The sequence below is a fragment of the Mauremys reevesii genome, linkage group 6 (assembly GCF_016161935.1).
Source record: "Mauremys reevesii isolate NIE-2019 linkage group 6, ASM1616193v1, whole genome shotgun sequence".
NCBI classification, from domain to species: domain Eukaryota; kingdom Metazoa; phylum Chordata; order Testudines; family Geoemydidae; genus Mauremys; species Mauremys reevesii.
The window spans coordinates 775,495-796,851 of record NC_052628.1 but is presented as its reverse complement, the minus strand read 5'-3'; the positions used below and the strand labels follow the sequence as shown (position 1 = coordinate 796,851).

Here is a 21,357-nt window from a genome sequence, read left to right as displayed (position 1 = left end):
GTAGCCGTGTTAGTCTGGATCTGTAAAAGCAACAAAGAATCCTGTGGCACCTTATAGACTAACAGATGTTCTGCAGCATGAGCTTTCGTGGGTGAATACCCACTTCTTCGGATGCAAGTGAGATGCAGAGGCCAATATTTTAAGTTTCTCATGTTGACCTGGCTGACATAGTCAATTTAATTATTTTTTTAATATTTCATGTAACTATTTTAGTTAAAAACAATTTTAACAAAAACCTGATTTTAAAAAACTTGAATGTTTAACTAAATTCAAAAATTCATATGCTTGTTTTGTTAAAATATTATGTTTGCTGTTGAAGAAAAAAATCCAGAATACATAACATTGTTGTTTTTAGTTAAATAAAACACTTTTAAAATGTCTCTCTGGTGGTGATCTCTTCCTAATACAGGATGGCAAGAAAGTCCTGCAAATATTAATGATTACCTGTTGAATTGGAGATAGTTCACCTCGTAATGACTTCATAAATATCTTCTTCAATTATCTTTGGTAAATGAAATAACCAATCATTCATTTTCTGATATAGCTGTAAAACTAATCTGAAAAGTTTTCAAAATAAATCACTTTAAGAATGTATAGTGTGTACCTTCTAAAAATGAAACCTACATCTATCTCTGCATTGTGAAGAATATGTATTAAGGTTATAACAACCAACACGAATGCACTTTTATGTAGGAACCCATGATTAAATTGAGTCTTCCTGACTACTGATTTAAATCAATTTGATTTAAATCTCATCCACCCTGCTTTTCAATGGTGAAAGTGAATTAACCAAATTAATGGTGTTGAACTAAAATTCATTTGCAAATTTAACACCATTAATTTGGGCTTGAATAGGGACTGGGAGTGGCTGGCTCATTACTGAAGCAGCTTCGCCTCTCCTGGGATTGACACCTCCTCATCTATTATTGGGAGTGGACCACATCCACCTGATTGAATTGGCCCTGTCAACACTGTTTTTGCACTTGTGAGGTTACTCCCTTCTCTTCATGTGTCATTATATAATGCCTGCAGCTGTAACTTTCACTCCATGCATCTGAAGAAGTGAGGTTTTTTTTTTAACCCACAAAAGCTTATGCCCAAATAAATCTGTTAGTCTTTAAGGTGCCACCAGACTCCTTGTTGTTTTTGTGGCTACAGACTAACACGGCTGCCCCCTGATACTTGTCCTGAACATGTTAGATTTGGCTCAGAAGATCTCACAGGCTGAGTTCAGCGAGGACCTTCTTTGCATTTTTCTCTGTGGATCATAACCTGTTCCACACAGGGACCCCACTCCGCAGTTAGCAGGCCAGGAAGGGCAGGGCGGTCGTGACTACCAAGAATATGCAGAGCTGTAATAGTTAGCATTAAGGGTATAAATAAGGGAGGGGATAGATAGGAACGAAGTTACCCCACACCGGCCCGCACAGGATTCAGACGTCTTCCCTAGAAGCAGCTGGTGTGGGCCTCTCCTGGGGACTCCTGCTGAGCTGGGGACTGTTTGTCTGCTCCAGTGTAGCCGTTTCTGAGTCCTGTGGCTGCCTTGTACCCGTTCGCTAGGCTGAGATCCTCTGTTCTGTTCTGTTCTGTCGAGGGTGTAACCGTGCTCACCAGCGTGGGGTCTGAGTGTGCAAAGCAGGGGCGAGCCCAGTGCTCAGAGCCGGGGGCTGAGGGGCAATCCTGGCTCTGGCACTACGTGCTGTGACACCTTGTGCAAGACCCTTCCCCTTTCTATCATGACTAGCCCTGTTCAACCAATGGAAAGATGCCCTGGCCCGTCTCCGGCACGGGGAGGGTTCATTAGTTAATATCTGTCCAGTGCTCAGAAAGTGTCCCCCTCACCCCCCCCCCCGGGAAAGCCTCTAAGGTCAGTTCTGCATCCCTCTGCCCTGCTTCCAAGGCCAGTGCCCTGGAGCCTTGTGGTCGGTTGTCATGTGTTACAGACCCAGGACCAGTGTCTCTCTGGAGTCAGGGCAGGTGACTCCGTGGCCATGTACAACCTTGTTCAAGTCGTGCCATACAGCCACAGGGCCACCTGCACAGGGTGCCCACTGAGCAGGAGGTGAATGTGTCCCCACCCCTGATGCCCAGGGCATGTGTTCCTGGTTTAGTCAATATTGTATTTGCTGCTTTGGGTTTCCTGTAGCCTCTCTTCAGGCTGGGGCGAGCAGACCCAGGATTCAGTCTCTCTCCGCACACACTCAGCATTTGGTGTCTCACCCTAAATTACGATTTCCCTGCCCAGGCTTGTTCAGGTCTAACCGCCACCCTTCCCAGGCTGGAGGGCCCAACCTGAAGCCGGCTCATTGTCTGCCTTTGAGGAAACCGGGCTTGTATTTTCAGTAATTCCCTTTACACAGCAGTTTGGTTCTGTCTCAGATAGGAAATGCTGTCAGATGCCATTCCCAGGAGCATTCCACTTGTCATGGCCAGGCCCCGCTCTGGCTGTGTTCCATCTTGGACTCGTTCTGTTCACATCTGCCTGTACACTGCAGAGCCTTCGGGTAAGGAGAAGTTATCTGATTGTCACAGCCCAGTGCTGTACAGAGCCACGTTTGCTTTAGTTATGCAGCACCTAAAGGGCACTTTACAAGTCCTATGAGGCATGGTTTGAAACTGGGATGGGCTGCATCAGTTCAAACCATGCTGCGCTGGTCATGCCTGACCAACCTGATTGCCTTACTGGCTCTGTGGATTGGGGAAAGCGGTGGACGTGATATGTCTTGACTTTAGCAAAGCTTTTGATACGGTCTCCCACGGTATTCTTGCCAGCAAGTTAAAGAAGTATGGATTGGATGATTGGACTATAAGGTGGATAGAAAGCTGGCTAGATTGTTGGGCTCAATGGGTAGTGATCAATGGCTTGATGTCTAGTTGGCAGCCAGTATCAAGTGCCCCAGGTGTTGGTCCTGGGGCCAATTTGTTCAACATCTTTATCAATGATCTGGATAATGGGATTGATGGCACCCTCAGCAAGTTCGCAGATGACACTAAACTGGGAGGAGTGGTTGATACGCTAGAGGGTTGGGATAGGATACAGAGGGACCTAGACAAATTGGAGGATTGGGCCAAAAGAAACCTGATGAGGTTCAACAAGGACAAGTGTGGAGTCCTGCACTTAGGACAGAAGAATCCCATGCACTGCTACAGACTAGGGACTGACTGGCTAAGCAGCAGTTCTGCAGAAAAGGGCCTAGGGGTTACAGTGGATGAGAAGCTGGATATGAGTCAGCAGTGTGCCCTTGTTGCCAAGAAGGCTAGTGGCATATTGGGCTGTATAAGTAGGGGCATTGCCAGCAGATCAAGGGAAGTGATCATTCCCCTCTCTTCGGCACTGGTGAGGCCTCATCTGGAGTATTGTGTCCAGTTTTGGTCCCACCACTGCAGAAGAGATGTGGAAAATTGGAGGGAGTCCAGCGGAGGGCAACAAAAATGATTAGGGGGCTGGAGCACATGACTTATGAGGAGAGGCTGAGGGAACTGGGATTGTTTAGCCTGCAGAAGAGAAGAATGAGGGGGGATTTGATAGCTGCTTTCAACTACCTGAAAGGGGGTTCCAAAGAGTTTGGATCTAGACTGTTCTCAGTGGTACCTGATGACAGAACAAGGAGTAATGGTCTCAAGTTGCAGTGAGGGAGCTCTAGGCTGGATATTAGGAAACACTATTTCCCTAGTAGGGTGGTGAAGCGCTGGAATGGGTTCCGTAGGGAGGTGGTGGAATCTCCTTCCTTAGAGGTTTTTAAGGGTAAAATTGTTAACCTGAGTCTTGATGATGGAGCAATGTCCACAATGATCCAAAAAGCCCTGGCTGGGATGGTTTAGTGGGGATTGGTCCTGCTTTGAGCAGGGGGTTGGACTAGATCCCTCCTGAGGTCCCTTCCAACCCTGATATTCTATGAACTGTGCTGCCCCAGTGCCTGGACTCTCCCTCTAGAAAAAAACACCACTGGTGAAGATGATAACAGGAGGGCAAGGTTCACATCAGCATGTGTGTGCATAACCTTCCCAGTGCCAGCAATCTGTGCTTGATCTGCAGTGTCTGGCTCGGCACTGGTCTGTCAGCTCCCTGGGCAGGGACCAGTAATAATCGGGATGTACAATGCCAAGTATGCTGTTGGGTCTTATCATGCCTGTCAAACCAACCTGACAGAGTAACAAGCCTTGTGGATGGGGGGAAGCGGTAGATGTGGTATATCTTGACTTTAATAAATTTTGGATACTGTCTCGCATGACCTTCTCATAAACAAACTAAGGAAATGCAACCTAGATGGAGCTAAAAGGAAGTTCTTCTTCACGCAGCGCACAGTCAACTTGTGGAACTCCTTACCTGAGGAGGTTGTGAAGGCTAGGACTATAACAATGTTTAAAAGGGGACTGGATAAATTCATGGTGGCTAAGTCCATAAATGGCTATTAGCCAGGATGGGTAAGAATGGAGTCCCTAGCCTCTGTTCGTCAGAGGATGGAGATGGATGGCAGGAGAGAGATCACTTGATCATTGCCTGTTAGATTCACTCCCTCAGGGGCACCTGGCATTGGCCACTGTCGGTAGACAGGATACTGGGCTAGATGGACCTTTGGTCTGACCCGATACGGCCTTTCTTATGTTCTTATGTTCTTACTATAAGGTGGGTGCAAAACTGATTGGAAAACCGTTCCCAGACAGTAGTTATCAGTGGTTCACAGTCATGCTGGAAGGACATAATGAGTGGGGTCCTGCAGGGATCAGCTCTGGGTCCTGTTCTGTTCAATATCTTCATCAATGATTTAGATAATGGCACAGAGAGCACACTTACAAAGTTTGTGGACCATACCAAGCTGGGAGGGGTGGCAAGTGCTTTGGAGAACAGAATTAAAATTCAAAAAGATCTGGACAAACTGGAGAAATGGTCAGAAGTAAATAGGATGAAATTCAAGAAGGACAAAAGCAAAGTGCTCCACTTAGGAAGGAACAATCAGTTGCACACGTACAAACTGGGCAATGACGGCCTAGGAAGGAGTCCTGCGGAAAGGGTTCTGGGGGTCAGAGGGGATCACAAGCTAAATATGAGTCAGCAGTATAACGCTACTGCAAAAAAAGCAAACATCATTCTGGGATGTATTAGCAGGATTGTTATAAGCAAGACATGAGAAGTAATTCTTCTGCTCTACTCTGTTAAGCACTGGAATAAATTGCCTAGGGAGGTTGTGGAACCTCCATCATTGGGGATTTTGAAGAGCAGGATGGACAAACACCTGTCAGGGATGGTCTAGGAAGGATGGCAGAAGAGATGTCCCCCTTCTCCCAGCTTTCCCAGGCGGCCCAGGTTATACCCAGGGTTAAAGCTGGCGGAAGAGAGAGAGAGAGGGCGCGGGGCCATAAAGACCCCCTGGCACCTCCCTTTAACCTCTCTCCCTGCATTCCCTGGTTCTCTGGTGACATCCAGGGAGTCCGGCAGCAGAGAGGGCAGGGGCTTAGTCCTGCCTTGAGTGCAGGGGACTGGACTAGATGACCTCTTGAGGTCCCTTCCAGTTCTATGATTCTGTGCTAAATATGGCACTGGTGCAGCCGCCGGCAGACTCCTGTGTCCAGATCTGGTGCCCATGGTTCAAAAAGGATGTTGATAAATTGCAGAAGGTTCAGAGAAGAGCACCAAGAATGATTAGAGGATTAGAAACCCGGCCTTGTAGTGACAGACTCAAAGAGCTCAATCTATTTAGCTTTACAAAGAGAAGGTTAAGTGGTGACTTGACTCCAGTCTGTATGTATCTAGATGGGGAACAGAAAGACAAGGTGTCGAGTATCAGAGGGGTAGCTGTGTTAGTCTGGATCTGTAAAAAGCGACATAGAGTCCTCTGGCATCTTATAGACGAAGGGATGCATTGGAGCATGAGCTTTCGTGGGTGAGTACCCACTTCGTCAGATGCACGACGGCTTATGCTCCGATATGTCTGTTAGTCAGAAAGACAAGGCCGGGGAGGTGATATCTTGTATTCTCACCAACAGAAGTTGGTCCAAAGAAAACTACACTGCGTATATGGGGAACAAATGCTAAGAATGGAGTGCTCACCCGTCTAGTAGAGACAGATACAACATGATGCAGTGGCTGAAAGCTGAAGCTAGACAACTTCAGACAGGAAATAAGGGGCACTTTTTTGACAGTGAGGGTAATTAACCATTAGAACAGCTCACCAAGGGTTGTTGTGGAGTCTCCATCACTGACAACTTTTAAACCAAGTTGGAATGTTTTTCTAAAAGATCTGCTCTGGGAATTATTTTGGGGAAGTTCTTTGGCCTGTGCCGTGCGGGGGGCTTGGACCGGTCCCAGGGCCTGTGCCGTGCGGGGGGCTCGGTCCGGTCCCAGGGCCTGTGCCGTGCAGGGGGTTGGATCGGTCCCAGGCCCTGTGCCGTGCAGGGGGTTGGATTGGTCCCAGGGCCTGTGCCGTGCGGGGGGCTCGGACCGGTCCCAAGGCCTGTGCCGTGCGGGGGGCTCGGACCGGTCCCAAGGCCTGTGCCGTGCGGGGGGCTCGGACCGGTCCCAGGCCCTGTGCCGTGCGGGGGTCGGACCGGTCCCAGGGCCTGTGTCGTGCAGGGGGTTGGACCGGTCCCAGGGCCTGTGTCGTGCAGGGGGTTGGACCGGTCCCAGGGCCTGTGCCGTGCGGGGGCTCGGACCGGTCCCAGGCCCTGTGCCGTCGCGGGGGCTCGGACCGGTCCCAGGCCCTGTGCCGTCGGGGCTCGGACCGGTCCCACGCCCTGTGCCGTGCCGGGGCTCGGACCGGTCCCAGGGCCTGTGCCGTGCGGGGGCTCGGACCGGTCCCAGGGCCTGTGCCGTGCGGGGGCTCGGACCGGTCCCAGGCCCTGTGCCGTCGGGGCTCGGACCGGTCCCAGGCCCTGTGCCGTGCGGGGCTCGGACCGGTCCCAGGCCCTGTGCCGTCGCGGGGCTCGACGTCCCGGGCCCTGTGGCGTGCGGGGGCTCGGACCGGTCCCAGGCCCTGTGCCGTGCGGGGGCTCGGACCGGTCCCAGGCCCTGTGCCGTGCGGGGGCTCGGACCGGTCCCAGGCCCTGTGCCGTCGCGGGGCTCGGGCCGGTCCCAGGGCCTGTGCCGTCGCGGGGCTCGGGCGGTCCCAGGGCCTGTGCCGTGCGGGGCTCGGACCGGTCCCAGGGCCTGTGCCGCGAGGGCTCGGACCGGTCCCAGGGCCCTGTGCCGTCGCGGGGTCGGACCGGTCCTAGGCCCTGTGCCGTGCAGGGGGTCGGACCGGTCCCAGGCCCTGTGCCGTGCGGGGGTGGGGGTGTCGGACCGGTCCCTGGCGCTGTGCCGTTGGGGGCTAGGACCGGTCCCAGGGCCTGTGCCGTGCAGGGGGTTGGACCGGTCCCAGGCCCGGTGCCATGCAGGGGGTAGGACCGGTCCCTGGGCCTGTGCCGTGCAGGGGGTCGGACCGTTCCCAGGCCCTGTGCCATGCAGGGGGTCGGACCGGTCCCAGGCCCTGTGCCGTGCGGGGGGTCGGATCGGTCCCAGGCCCTGTGCCGTGCAGGGGGTCGGACCGGTCCCAGGGCCTGTGCCGTGCAGGGGGTCGGACCGGTCCCAGGCCCTGTGCCGTGCGGGGGGTCGGATCGGTCCCAGGCCCTGTGCCGTGCGGGGGGTCGGATCGGTCCCAGGCCCTGTGCCGTGCAGGGGGGCTAGGCCCAGTCCCAGGCTCTGTGCCGTTTGGGGCTAGGACCGGTCCCTGGCTCTGTGCCGTTTGGGGCTAGGACCGGTCCCAGGCCCTGTGCCGTGCAGGGGGTTGGACCGGTCCCAGGCTCTGTGCCGTGCGGGGGGTCGGATCGGTCCCAGGGCCTGTGCCGTGCAGGGGGTTGGACCGGTCCCAGGCTCTGTGCCATGTGGGGGTCAGACTGGACAATCTCAGTCGCCCCTTCTGGCTTTGGAATCTCTGAGGTAATAACGACAATGAAGGCGCCAGGCTGGAAACAGCCTCTCCAGCTGCTGCCTCATCTCCCTTTCATCCCGAGGCTCCATCATGCTTCTTGACCTGTCGGCTGCTCTCTACGTCCTCCCTTGGCCTCTGTGCCCTGGTCCCCTCACGGTTCTCCTCTTGCCCTGATCACTTCTTCTGTGTGTTCTCACTGGCGACTCCTCCTCCCTCCTGCGGGCTCTGGGCTTGTTTCCCCTCTCTCCGAGGCTCGGCACTCGCCCCACACCACCAAGGCCTCCTGCCTCCTTCCTAGCGCCGCGCGCTCCGGGCTTGGCTCTGTTCCTGTGGGGAACGGGAGGAGGGTGGTGCTTGGTTTGCCCTGCCCTGGGGGCGTGGGGTGTGTCTCACTTGGCCAGACAGCGCCTTTCGAGTGCACGGTGTGACCCTGCCACGGGCTGTGCTGCTGTCTGACCTGTCAGGCCACTTGGGACCCCAGCCGACTCGTTCCCCACATTGCATGGTGGCGAGGGCAGGTGGGCCCCTTGCGTTCCCTTCCCCTTGGGCGGGCTGGGGCCGTGACCCGCTGGGGCACTTCTCAGGTCTCCCTTCCCCTCAGCAGGTATTTGCGGTGGTGGTACAGGAAGACACATGTGGAGAAGAAGTGTCCCGTCATCGACCTGTTCAACCCGCTCCCCCTGCGCCAGATCTACGGTGAGCTGCCAACCCACCCAGGAGGGCCCCGTGTGGGGGGAGCAGGGTCGCTCTGGTGCACCGAAGCTGGCTGGAGTCTCCTGGGGCTTGAGGTTCGGGGAGGCAGGTGGGAAGACGTTACGGTTCCCCCAGGGCTGAGGGCTTAGGGCAGGTAGTTGTGGATGGGGGGATGCTGGTATGGACAGAACAGGAGACACACCAAGTCTGCTGCTGTGGGGCTACCCCAGGTGGGGGGCGCAGGGCAGGGCAGGTGAGTTCTGTGGGTAACCCTGAGTGTGGGTGGGGGCTGCGGGGGCTGCCAGAGGGGGCGGGTGCTGCAGGGGTTATCCCCGGGGGTGGGTGCTGGGGCAGGTGCTGCGGTGGTTACCCCAGGGGGGCAGGTGCTGCAGGGCGGATGCCGCGGGTCAGGTGGGTTCTGTGAGGGTTATCCCAGGGGGCAGGTGCTGTGGGGGTTCACCGGCGGGTGGGTGCTGCAGGGCAGGCAGGTGCTGCCGGAGGTACCCTGGGGGCAGGTGCTGTGGGGTGGGTGGGTTCTGTGAGGGTTCTCCCAGGGGGCAGGTGCTGCCGGAGGTACCCTGGGGGCAGGTGCTGTGGGCTGGGTGGGTTCTGTGAGGGTTCTCCCAGGGGGCAGGTGCTGCCGGAGGTACCCTGGGGGCAGGTGCTGTGGGCTGGGTGGGTTTTGTGAGGGTTCTCCCAGGGGGCAGGTGCTGCCGGAGGTACCCTGGGGGCAGGTGCTGTGGGCTGGGTGGGTTCTGTGAGGGTTCTCCCAGGGGGCAGGTGCCGTGGGGGTTCACCGGCGGGTGGGTGCTGCAGGGCAGGCAGGTGCTGCCGGAGGTATCCTGGGGGCAGGTGCTGTGGGCTGGGTGGGTTCTGTGAGGGTTCTCCCAGGGGGCAGGTGCTGCCGGAGGTACCCTGGGGGCAGGTGCTGTGGGCTGGGTGGGTTCTGTGAGGGTTCTCCCAGGGGGCAGGTGCTGCCGGAGGTACCCTGGGGGCAGGTGCTGTGGGCTGGGTGGGTTCTGTGAGGGTTCTCCCAGGGGGCAGGTGCTGCGGAGGTACCCTGGGGACAGGTGCTGTGGGCTGGGTGGGTTCTGTGAGGGTTCTCCCAGGGGGCAGGTGCTGCCGGAGGTACCCTGGGGACAGGTGCTGTGGGCTGGGTGGGTTCTGTGAGGGTTCTCCCAGGGGGCAGGTGCTGCGGGGGTTCACCGGCGGGTGGGTGCTGCAGGGCAGGCAGGTGCTGCCGGAGGTATCCTGGGGGCAGGTGCTGTGGGCTGGGTGGGTTCTGTGAGGGTTCTCCCGGGGGCAGGTGCTGCCGGAGGTACCCTGGGGGCAGGTGCTGTGGGCTGGGTGGGTGCTGCGGTGGTTACCCCAGGGGGCAGGTGCTGCGGGGGTTCACCGGCAGGTGGGTGCTGTGGGGGGTTACCCTGGGGGTGGACTGAGTGGAGCTCAGCCTCCCCTGCACAGTGCATGTGCCCCCATGTCCCGCTAGCCCCTCTCTCGGGCCGGGCTCCTGCAGGGAGGAGTGAATCTGCTGTTTTGTCTCTCTAACAGGGTGCCCGCTGGGTGGGTTTGGGGGAGGTACCATCACACGAGGCTGGCGGGGAGAGTTCTGTCGATGGCAGTTGAAGCCCGGAGTGTACCACTATAAGACAGTCGTAGCAGACCAGGTGGGTGTGTGTTTGCATCGCAGGCTGTGGCATCCTCCCGCCTGGTCCTCTGGCAAGCCCCTTCCTCCGCGGGGCTTGGCGCATTATCCACATTAGGTGGTGCAACCTGAAGGCCCAGTTCCCCCTCTGCACCCAGGGGTAAGGAAAGGGCCTATGGGCATGGCTCCACCCCACCCCCTACTGCCATGCAGCCAGCTCTGAGGTGGAACGTGGCAGCTGCTAAACAGCACTGTGCAATGGGGTAGAGGAGGCCAAGAGAAACTCGTGGTTCTGGCAGCATGGGCCATGGAGCGGCTCCCAGCAGCCATGCCGGCAGGATCGCTGCTGCCCAGCCCTGGGTCGTTCGCTCCTCACACAGCCACTCAGGAACCATGTTTGCCAATTATTCTGTCAGGGTGACGTCAGCAGCGAGCGAGTGACAGATCAGCACAGCAATGGGAGGGGCTGGGAGCCCGGGGTCCTGAGCGGCCCGGACTGCCCAGGGCTTCAGGGCTAGTGAGCATGGAGCCTGCCCAGGATGGGGCACTGGGGGACATGCTGCAGCCCCACCCGGTACTGCCAGTTCCTTTCCCTCCGGTCCTAATCTGACCCCATGGGCTGGCAGAGGAGTCACAACAGGATCTGGAGCTGGCCTGGGAGCCTCTGCTGTGGCCCCTGGGACTGCAGGGTTGGCTGGACTGGCAGGGTGGGCTCAGCCGAGTGGGGCTGAGCCGAGATGCTGGGGTGAAGGCCCCAATGGCTGGGAAAGGGGCCAAGGGCTCTTTGCGGCGCACGCCTCGTCAGCAGCTCAATGTTACGGCTTTGCAGTAGAGCTGACGCATCCTATAAAACCCACAATGAGCCGCCTGCACGCAGGCCTGAGGCGGTGACCCTGGCACAGGACCAAGGTTTCAGAGTCTCACCTGCACAGCAGCAGGAGTGAGGGGGCTGCAGCAGCTCCGTGCCCCCCAGTGCCAGCAGGACACAGCCGTGCCGGGAGCCGGCCGGGGGGGGAGGCTGTCTGCAGAGGTGATTCATCTGATTTGCCTTCTGTGCAGCCTCAGCAGCCATGTAGCGGCTGGATGCAGGTTCCCAGCGCTCCCGTTTTCAGTGAGCTCCTCCCTCCTCCCCTGCCACCTCCAGCGTGACTTTGCTCCCTTTGGCGCAGGGTCCCCCCTGAGGCCTGGTTGGCTGGTCCCTGCCCAGGTCTCTTGGGCAGCCTCCCTGTGAGTGCACTCGGGGCCTTCGTTCCTCCCTGTGAGTGCCCGGCCACCCGCCCCTCTGAGCCAGCCCAGGGCTGGTGAGTGGCTGCACAGGGAGACGGATGGTCTGGGGTGGGCAGGACAGTGCTGGGGAGGGATCTGCTGCTGGAGTTGAAGTGTGCCCAGCTCCTGGGGGGGGGAGAGGGCTGCCCAGCGTTCCCATCCCAGTGCTCTGTGCTCTCCTCCTCTCCCAGTTCACCGTCTGCTTGCGCCGGAAGGGACGGACCGTTTACCAGCAGGTCCTGTCTGTGGAGAGACCCAGCGTGCTGCAGGGCTGGAACTGGGGCTACTGCGGCCACTACGCCTTCTACCATGCCCTGTACCCTCGGGCCTGGACGGTCTACCAGCTCCCTGGGCAGGACGTGGTGCTCACCTGCCGGCAGGTCAGCCCCATCATCCCACACGACTACCAGGTGAGGCTCCCCCTTCTTCAGCCTTCATCCCTGCCTCCAGCAGGGCCTAACCCATCGTAGTCACTGTCCTCATCATGGGGGACCTGCTTCTCCCTGGCTCGACCAGAGGGACTGTGCAAAGCGACACGAGGTATTGGGAATGGAGCCTGGAGTTCCCAGCTGGCAGATAAAGCAGCAGGCCTGGTGCCTGGGGGATGGTCTCCGTCACAGTCTGGGCACCAGGCCTGGTGCCTGGGGGATGGTCTCAGACACAGTCTGGGCACCAGGCCTGGTGCCTGGGGGATGGTCTCAGACACAGTCTGGGCAGCAGGACTTGTGCTTTGGACTATGACATGGGAGAAGTCTCCATCCTGCCATGGCCCAGATCCCTCTCATCCTGTCACCAGCAGGTGTTTCCTTATCCGCCTCTGCTTATCACTCCATTGCCTCGCTCTGCCCCATGGCCTCGCCTCGCACTAGCTCTGCCTGGTCTCTGGCCCTGGTTATCAGTTCCAGATAGAGGATAAGGCAGAGAGTGGCTGGGAAGTTCCTGGGGACTCTGGGTGAGAGGTGAGAGCTGGAAACCTGCCTGGGGAAAGCTGCACTGACAGGCTCCAGCCAGCTGGGCTGTGTTCTCCCAAAGCTGGAGTGGGGTGGGGGTGATGGGCTGGTCTGCCCTGCTCCCTGCTGCAGGTACCCGGCTGTGTGCAGGGGACGTTGTTCCTTTATAAACAGAATTGGGGGGAGGGTCAGCGCTGGGCAGCGAGAACAGAGAATGGTCTCCAGCAGAGAGAGATTGGACGGCAGGGGCCGTTGCCCTTGAGTGAAGCTGAATCAGGGTGGGTGAGATGAAATCACAGAAGAATGACGGGGAGGGGAAGGTGCAGCAGAAGCATCTGCTCGCCCTGACTCATAGCACAGGAACGAGGACACGTTCACAATGGATAAAAGGAAATGCTTTCCAACATGTTGTACAATTATCCTGTGAAACTCACTGCCACTGGATGGTGCTGGGGCCAAGAGCTCAGCAGGATTCAAGGCGGGATTGGACACTCATATTGGTAACAACGTCCAGTGTTACAAAATTAAATGCTATAAATGCTCCTGCTCCAGGATTTAGGGGGGGAGGCTTCCTCCAGGCAGATTATCACAGCCTGACACGGCGTGATGCTGCACCAGATGGAGGGTTGAGTCTGCAGCAGCCTGTGGCTGATGGAACTGGGTCTCCTAGCTCAGGCACTCGCGTTACACAGACAATCTGCTGCCTGGTCCAGGATACTGGACTAGATGAGCCAGGCCCCGTCTGGCAGCCTCTACGCGCCTGCGTGTCACACAGCAGCACCTCGGGGCGGTGGGTGTTACAGAGCCCCAGGGAGGGGCTCAGGCCCTGCCCCAGGGACTGGCCAGACGGGTGAGAAGGGGAGACGTTCTGAGGCTTCCCAGCAGGGCAGGAATGCGGCTGGGCCGGGCTGAGGGCTGCTTGGCTCACAACTGCGGGGCTTTCTTCCTTCCTCATTTCTCCCTCCAGACTGCCCCTCCTGCCCCCCGGGGGGTGTGGCCGGGCAGGGCCCCCTGTGAAGTCTCGCACCCCAAGCTTTTCTCTCCGGCAGTTCTCACCCGCCTGTCCCCTTTTTGCTCTGCTGTTTCTGACCCTTTGAGCTCCCCTTTACCTGTTCCCGGTGCCTGTCCCTGACCTAGATACAGCCCCCTTCCCACTGGGCTATGGCCCAGCCTCGCCGCCCAGCTGCCTGAGTCTAGGGCTGCCGGGGCTCCAGGGCGTTGTCTCTGGCGCTGCCCCCGCAGAGGGGGCCTGATGCCACCATTGTGGAGCCCATGGGGGTGTTTGGCTGTCCTGCCCCAGGGGATGCTCCCAACAGCTTCTGGCTGCCCTCCCCTCCCCATGGCCAGTCTCAGCTGGGCCCCAGCCTGGCTCACACTCGCCACAGGAGACTTCAGCAGCGATGCTGTTGATTAGCTGGAATCGCTCAAGTTCAGCTGCTCCCCAGGCCGGGGAAGCTGCCGCAGAAGGAGAATGATTCCCCCAATTCCCCGCAAGTGCAGGCAGCCGGCGGTGCAGCCCCGTGTGTAATGCAGCTGAGCGCTGCCTAGCTCCCGGCCTGTCCTCGCCGGCCCAGCCCCGGGTCAGCCCCGTGCGTGGGCGTGAGGCTGCCTAGCTCCCGGCCTGTCCTGGCCCAGCCCCGTGCGCGGGCGTGAGGCTGCCTAGCTCCCGGCCCAGCCCCGGGTCAGCCCCGTGCGTGGGCGTGAGGCTGCCTAGCTCCCGGCCTGTCCTGGCCGGCCCAGCCCGTGCGTGCGTGGCGTGAGGCTGCCTAGCTCGGCCCAGCCCCGTCGCCGGCCCAGCCCAGTGCGCTGGCGTGAGGCTGCCTAGCTCCCGGCCCAGCCCCGGGTCAGCCCCGTGCGCGGGCGTGAGGCTGCCTAGCTCCCGGCCTGTCCTCGCCGGCCCAGCCCCGTGCGCAGGCGTGAGGCTGCCTAGCTCCCGGCCCAGCCCTGGCCCAGCCCCGGTCAGCCCGGCGCGGGCGTGAGGCTGCCTAGCTCCCAGCCCAGCCCTGGCCCAGCCCCGGCCCAGCCCCGTGCGCAGGCGTGAGGCTGCCTAGCTCCCGGCCTGTCCTCGCCGGCCCAGCCCCGGCCCAGCCCCGTGCGTGGGCGTGAGGCTGCCTAGCTCCCGGCCTGTCCTCGCCGGCCCAGCCCCGTCGTGGGCGTGAGGCTGCCTAGCTCCCGGCCCAGCCCGTGCGCGTGCGGGCGTGAGGCTGCCTAGCTCCCGGCCCAGCCCCGTGCGCGGGCGTGAGGCTGCCTAGCCCCCGGCCCAGCCCCGTGCGCGGGCGTGAGGCTGCCTAGCTCCCGGCCCAGCCCCGTGCGCGGGCGTGAGGCTGCCTAGCTCCCGGCCCAGCCCGCGCCGCGGGCGTGAGGCTGCCTAGCTCCCGGCCCAGCCCTGGCCCAGCCCCGGGTCAGCCCCGTGCGCGGGCGTGAGGCTGCCTAGCTCCCAGCCCAGCCCTGGCCCAGCCCGGCCCAGCCCCGTGCGCGGCGTGAGGCTGCCTAGCTCCCGCCCAGCCCGGCCCAGCCCCGTGCGTGGGCGTGAGGCTGCCTAGCTCCCGGCCCAGCCCCGTGCGCGGGCGTGAGGCTGCCCCGCTGATGTACCTGTCCTGGCACTGCCCCGTGCGCTTTGCTTTAATGGCTCCAGGTGCACCAGTCGCCCTCGGGGCCTTTACCCCTTCGTTTCCAGCACCGTGGGCATGCGTCCCTGGTGCTGCTTGGCGCAGAGCTGTCCCCCAGCACTGGAGCCCTGTGCTCTGGGCCCTGAGCCCTCCGCCACTCGCTGTAGCAAAGGAGTCCCCAGGCCTTGCTGCATCGGCCCCGTTGCTCCCCTGTCAGCGGCGCAGCCCAGCCGGCTCCTCGTGGTGCAGGGGGGGGATGCTCCGAGCCGTTTGCCTGGCAGGCTCTGAGCTGTGTGCACCTGGCGCCTGTTTCCCCAGGACACCAGCCTGCCCGTGGGAGTGTTCGTCTGGGAGCTGGAGAACGGCAGTGACGAGGCCGTGGACGTCTCCATCATGCTCACCCTGCGGAATGGCACGGGCACCAAGGAGGACAAGAGCGGGGGCCACTGGAACGAGCCCTTCAGCCTGGAGAAGGAGGGCGCGCGGGTCTCGGGAGTCCTGCTGCACCACTGCAGCCCCGGGAACCCCTACACCCTCGCCATCTCCGCCAGGGAGCAGGTAGAGGGCAGGCTGGGGAGGCTGCGTGTCACCCGCCTCTGTCCCTGGTGGCAGAGGCTCAACACCCGCAGGATTTGGGTTCTGGGGAGGTTTGTGCCCCTCAGTCTGTCCCTGCCTGATCCCCGATGACAGGGATCCCAGCACCTGGCTCTCCAACTACAGCCATGTCTGTGGGCAGCTGCTGCAGGCCCCCGCCTCGGAGCTTAGGAGCTGCAGCCGCTGGGGAGCCAGTGAAGCGTGGATGGGGTGCGTTTGCACCGGGTGGGGCTGTGGCCATTGGGAGGCCCCAGTTCCAGGGAGGGCAGGAAGGTGAGTCGTAGGCTCTAAAGGGCTCTTGCTCCCTGACATCCCCTCTGTAGGCTGGGGGATGGGTAAGACCTGGGCCTGCAGGTCCCTGGGGTGCGGGGGGAGCTGCGATTGATGGTGGGTACAGAGTTGGGGCCAGTGGTTACCAGGGCAGGAGATCCAGTCCTGAACGCTGCCAGGGGCCAGGGCTCAGTCAGCCAGGAGGTGCTAACCCTGCTGCTAGAAACGAACGGCTCCCCCAGACTTACCACGTCCTTCTCTTCCTCCACTAGTCTGGCACAGGAGTGACCCACTTCACAGCATTCAACCCCGCTGGCACAGGGCAGGCAGTGTGGCAAGACCTCCTTCAGGACGGCAGGCTGGACTCCCCGGCAGGTGAGGCGATGCACGGGCCAGGTAACTTTCTGAGCAGAGACTGGGTCTGACCCGAGGCCCACCTAGCTCAGTACTGACCCCGCAGTAGCTGCTGTGAGATAATCGGCCTCCTACAAAGAGCTCATCCTGCTCTCTGATAGTGGTTTAAACCCTGAAGCCGGAGGTTTAATATCCCTGCTATGATCGCTCTGGGTAGTCTTGTCAGCCATAGAAATCTCCATCTTCTCTCTTTGTCTCATGCTAAGTTCTTGGCCTCAACAACTTCCTGTGGCAGTGAGTTCCACGGACTAATTGTGCACTGTGTGGACATGCATTTCCTTTGATCGGGTGTGAATTTTCCGACTTTGAATTTCATTGACTATCCCCTTGTTCTTGTGTTCTGAGATGGGGGAGCAGACATTCCAAAAAGGCATTCGAATATTCTCCAGCCGGTTCCTTGTACCTCCGAAGGCACCTCCTTGCTAGCTGTTTCATGAAAGGGTCCATTTTATGACTTTGTTGAGATGTGGGTCAGATTTTAAAGGTGACATCAAATAAACTAGATTTGCCAGTTGTCTAAATGTTCCAGCCAATCTTCGACTAGAATCTGAGTTGAGCCCAGGGAACACTAGCGTGCTAATTTAGTGCTAGGTTCTTTTCATGTCAACTTTTAGCATGACCAGTGTTCAATCAGGCACTTGGTTATTCTCAGTCAATCAACAGCTCACCCAGAAACACATCAGTATGTGATCAACAGTTCACCCACCCGGACGTTGTTTATCTCCCCGGTTATTGTCTTTGGAGAGCTAGTATCTATCGCTTCCCAAACCCACAGCATGTTTAGTGGCCACCATACAACACAATTCTCATAACTTCATAAGCATGAATAATACACACGTGTTGATGGAACAGTGGGTTTCAGCAGATCATAACCTTTCCCTTGATACCTTACAAGGGATGCTTTCTATGCAATATCACAAGTATATACAAATGATGAATATGGGGGTTACCGGGCACTCCCCTGGGGTGTAGAGTGTTACACCATTAACCCTGGAACCCCTCCACATGGCTGCTCTGGGTGTCCATTTTGCAGCTGCTTTGCAGGTTCATTCACCTCTTGGTTCTGTGACTCTGGATGAGGGGAGAGGCTGTCTCGGGGGGCTGAGCTCTGGGGGTCCCACATGGTGATCTCAGTTTTATATACCCTGATTCCAGGGTTTGTTAGAGGGGCACGTTCTCATTTCTCACAGGCGCTTGCCAACTGATTTCAGCTGTTGCTCTGCTGCTTCCATTGGTATCCAGTAGATGGCGGGCATGTATAACACATTTCTCCAGTGCTTTTCTGATCAAGGCTTTGTATGTTTGGTACATTTCAAGGACCGTATTTCCGGATTAGCCCACACTGTTAATTAGAATGTCCTCCTTTCAAAGTTACTCCCCGTTTTATATCTTTCAGTGTTCCGTCGTCTTTGTGTCATACAATTCCTATGTCTTCTAGAGTGCCACGATTATTTACAATGAAAACCAACAAAGTCCCTTCTCTTACAAATCTAATGTGTGTCCCTGTAGGTGTGCCTGGCTGTCCCGTATTGTCAGTCTCTGAGAGCGGCCACGCCTCTTTGCTACAGTCTTTCATGTGTTTTTGATGGTATATAAGCATTTCACGTGATTTAGGGCTTGCAGCAGAACAAGAGACACTATTCATGCGTATCTACACTCCTTTTGGCGCTGTGCACATCTACACTGCAGCTGCCCCTCCATCTGAGGCGGCATTGCAATTTTAAGCCCTTGTAGATAGGCTAAACTTCCCGTTGTCACAGAGTCCCCGGGCGATGCTCTGGAACTGCTCCCCACAAAGCCAGTCAGGACTTTGGGGAACCTCCTCTCCCTCGGAGCAGCCTGTCTGCAGGGCAAGAAGCTCACATGGCTTCACCTCCTGGGTCTCTCCTTGGAGCATTCAGCATCCTCTGCCCCTCCGTGCGCTTCCCACAGCGAGTCCGCCCAGGCGGGGTCCTGGGGAAGCCACAGGGTCCTACACCCCCACTGCGCAGTCAGACGTGACTCTCAGCCAGCCAGTGACACAGAGGTTTATTCGATGACAGGAACAGGGTCTAACACAGAGCTTGTAGGTACAGAGACCCAGACCCCTCGGCTGGGTCCATTCTGGGGGGCAGTGAGCCAGACCCCCACGTCTGCCCTCACTTCCCGTCCCCAGCCAGCTCCTCACTGAAACCCCCTCCAGCCCCTCCTCTCTGGCCTTTGTCTCTTTCTCGGGCCAGGAGGTCACCTGATCTCTTTGATCACCTTTAGCTATTCCCTTGCAAGGGGGAAGGCCCCGGCCATTAGTTGCCAGGAGACAAAGTGTCGGCCATTTATGCACACTGGCCTTTATCCCACCACCTAGAGACTTAAGAAATGCATAGGGGAAACTGAGGCACCCACACAGTATTCAGAGGAAACATTAAGAACAGCCCCACTTCATCACACCCGTCAGTCTGGGTTCAAGTTCAGTGGTCAAAGTCTTTCTAGTCTGGATGGTTTGTGGCAACCAGCAAAGGCTGTGTGGGCTGATCCAGCCTCATGTCAGTCACTTGCAACGAAAGCTGGTCAATGATGTCGGTTTCCCTATGAGGGTTTGTAGCGATTTCCCGCTCAGCCTCCTGAGCCGATAGTAATGGCAGCAGCAACGCACAGAACAGGAGAGAGCCTGTCACACTCAATGGCTTCTGACAAGGATGGAAGAAGAACGGATGCATTGGGAAGGAAGTTATTCAGCCTCGCTCAGTATGAAACTGGCAAGCTACCAAGCAGTCGTGTCTCGCTACCATTTCCTTTTCGGGGCGGGGAAAGTCTTGGCCAGATCTTTGCCCGAGGACTGACAAAGAGAGGTGACTATTAATACAGGAGGGCAGCGTGTAGCAGAGCATGGGCTAAGAGCTTCACTTGATGTTTGTGACTCAGTGGCAAGATCAGTTGCATCTGCAGCTCCTCTTCACAGATATGCGGGGCTGAGATATTCTGCTCTTTTGCCAGAGAGAAAACCTAAGATAGAAAATCCCCCAGGTGAAGGAGATGGACTTTTTAATGACAAAATTAATGATGTTTTAGGAAAGATAAAGGATACAAGATCAACAATAAGATCATTAAGTCTGTTTAGTCTTTCAGGAACCAACATTTAGGGCAGGTCTACACTAAGGGCGGGGGTTGAACTAGAGTACGCAAGTTCAGCTACGTGAATAGCGTAGCTGAACTCGAAGTACCCTAGTTTGAACTACTTACCCGTCCAGACGCCGCGGGATCGAAGTCCGCAGCTCCAAGGTCGACTCCGCCACCGCCGTTTGCAGTGGTGGAGTTCCAGAGTTGACCGGAGCGCATGGGGAGTTCGAACTATCACGTCTAGATTAGACGCGATAGTTCGAACTCCGAGAAGTCGAACTCACCGCGTCGACCCGCGCGGTAAGTGTAGACTAGCACTTAGATACATCACAAACAGTTTTACTCCCATTATCTTTGTTGTCTTACCAAACCCAAAGATGACAAGCATACCAACAACAACAACAAACCTGCAACTTCTCAGCAGCAGCAGAGAAAATCTTTAAACCACTCAGGGCATCAAGTCATTCTGCAATTTCCTCTTCTCTAGGAAATCTGAGAAGTGAGGATTGAGATCTGCCAACCACTCAACAATACAACTGTATTTCGCCTTTTGGAATGTCAGTTTTCTCACGTCCTCCATGCATGCGTCGGACAATAGTGGGCGTTAGAAATTACAGAAAAAGGTTTTATTATTCAATTCAGGGCCCTCCCAACACCCTCCCTCCCCACCTTTCTCTTCTAAGGGACTCCTCCTGTGAGACTATGATAAGAATAGAAATTCAATCCCTTCTTGAAGTAGGGGCAATCGAGGAGGTTCACAGGGAGTACAAGAATCTGGGGTTTTATTCAAGATGTTTCCTTATACTGAAGAAGGGTGGAGGACTCCATCAGATATTGGACCTAAGGAAGCTTAATGCAGACATCAGAAAGTCCCATTTCCGTATGGTAGTCCGGGCCCCTCTCTTCCCCTCACTTTCAAGTCAAGTATCAGAGGGGTAGCCCTGTTAGTCTATATCCACAAAAACGACGAGTAGTCTGGTGGCACCTTAAAGACTAACAGATTTATTTGAGCATAAGCTTATGTGGATAAAAAAACCCCACTTCTTCAGATGCATGGAGTGAAAATTACAGATACAGACATCAATATATATTGACACATGAAGAGAAGGGAGTTACCTTACAAGTGGAGAACCAGTGTTGACAAGGCCAATTCAGTCAGGCTGGATGTGGTCCACTCCCAATAACTGATGAGGAGGTGTCAACACCAAGAGAGGGAAAATTGCTTTTGTAGTGAGCCAGCCACTCCCAGTCCTATTCATGCCCAAAGTGATGGTGTTAAGTTTGCAAGTGAATTGTATCTCTGCAGTTTCTCTTTGAAGTCTGTTTTTGAAGTTTTTTTGTTGAAGGATGGCTACTTCTAAATCTGTTGTTTTGAATGTCCAGGAAGATTGGCGTGTTCTCCTACTAGCTTTTGTATGTTACCATTCCTGATGTCTGATTTGTGTCCATTTACTCTTCTATGTAGAGACTGTCCGGTTTGGCCAGTGTATATGGCAGAGGGGCATTGCTGGCACATGATGGCGTATATCACATTGGTAGATGTGCAGGTGAATGAGCCTCTGATGGTCTGGCTGATGTGGTTGGGTCCCATGATGGTGTCACTAGAGTAGATAATCTTTCAAGTCAAGGTTGGTTTGCAGCCCTTGATGTAGAGGTGGTGTGTTTTCATAGTGTGAGGAGACTAAAACATTGCAAATACCTGCAGTTTGCCATTGGACAAGATCACGTCCAATACCAGGTTCTACCCTTTGGGCTTTCAGTGGTGCCTAGAGTCTTAACAAAATGCCTCTCTGTGGTAGTGACTTTTCTAAGACATCAAGGAGTTTTTGTTTACCTGCTTTTGAGCAATTGGCTTCTGAAGACACCAGCCAAGGAAGTTTTGATAAGGGATGTCTGCTAGAGGCCTGTTTCACAAT

The 21,357-nt window shown here is 56.9% G+C and overlaps 1 protein-coding gene across 2 annotated transcripts in view; it reads left to right on the top strand.

Annotated features, from left to right (window-relative positions):
• The window catches only part of GBA2 (glucosylceramidase beta 2), a 51,067-nt gene that overhangs the window by 10,263 nt on the left and 19,447 nt on the right, over positions 1 to 21,357 (top strand). Inside the window, exons 2-6 of one of the 2 annotated variants that reach the window (XM_039545227.1) lie at positions 8,509 to 8,600; positions 10,149 to 10,264; positions 11,700 to 11,918; positions 15,386 to 15,625; positions 16,204 to 16,306. In XM_039545227.1, coding sequence (XP_039401161.1) covers positions 8,509 to 8,600; positions 10,149 to 10,264; positions 11,700 to 11,918; positions 15,386 to 15,625; positions 16,204 to 16,306 — 770 coding nt within the window. Of the gene's footprint in view, positions 1 to 8,505; positions 8,601 to 10,148; positions 10,265 to 11,699; positions 11,919 to 15,385; positions 15,626 to 16,203; positions 16,307 to 21,357 lie in introns of both variants that reach the window. The other variant, XM_039545225.1, reaches the window with a different exon arrangement.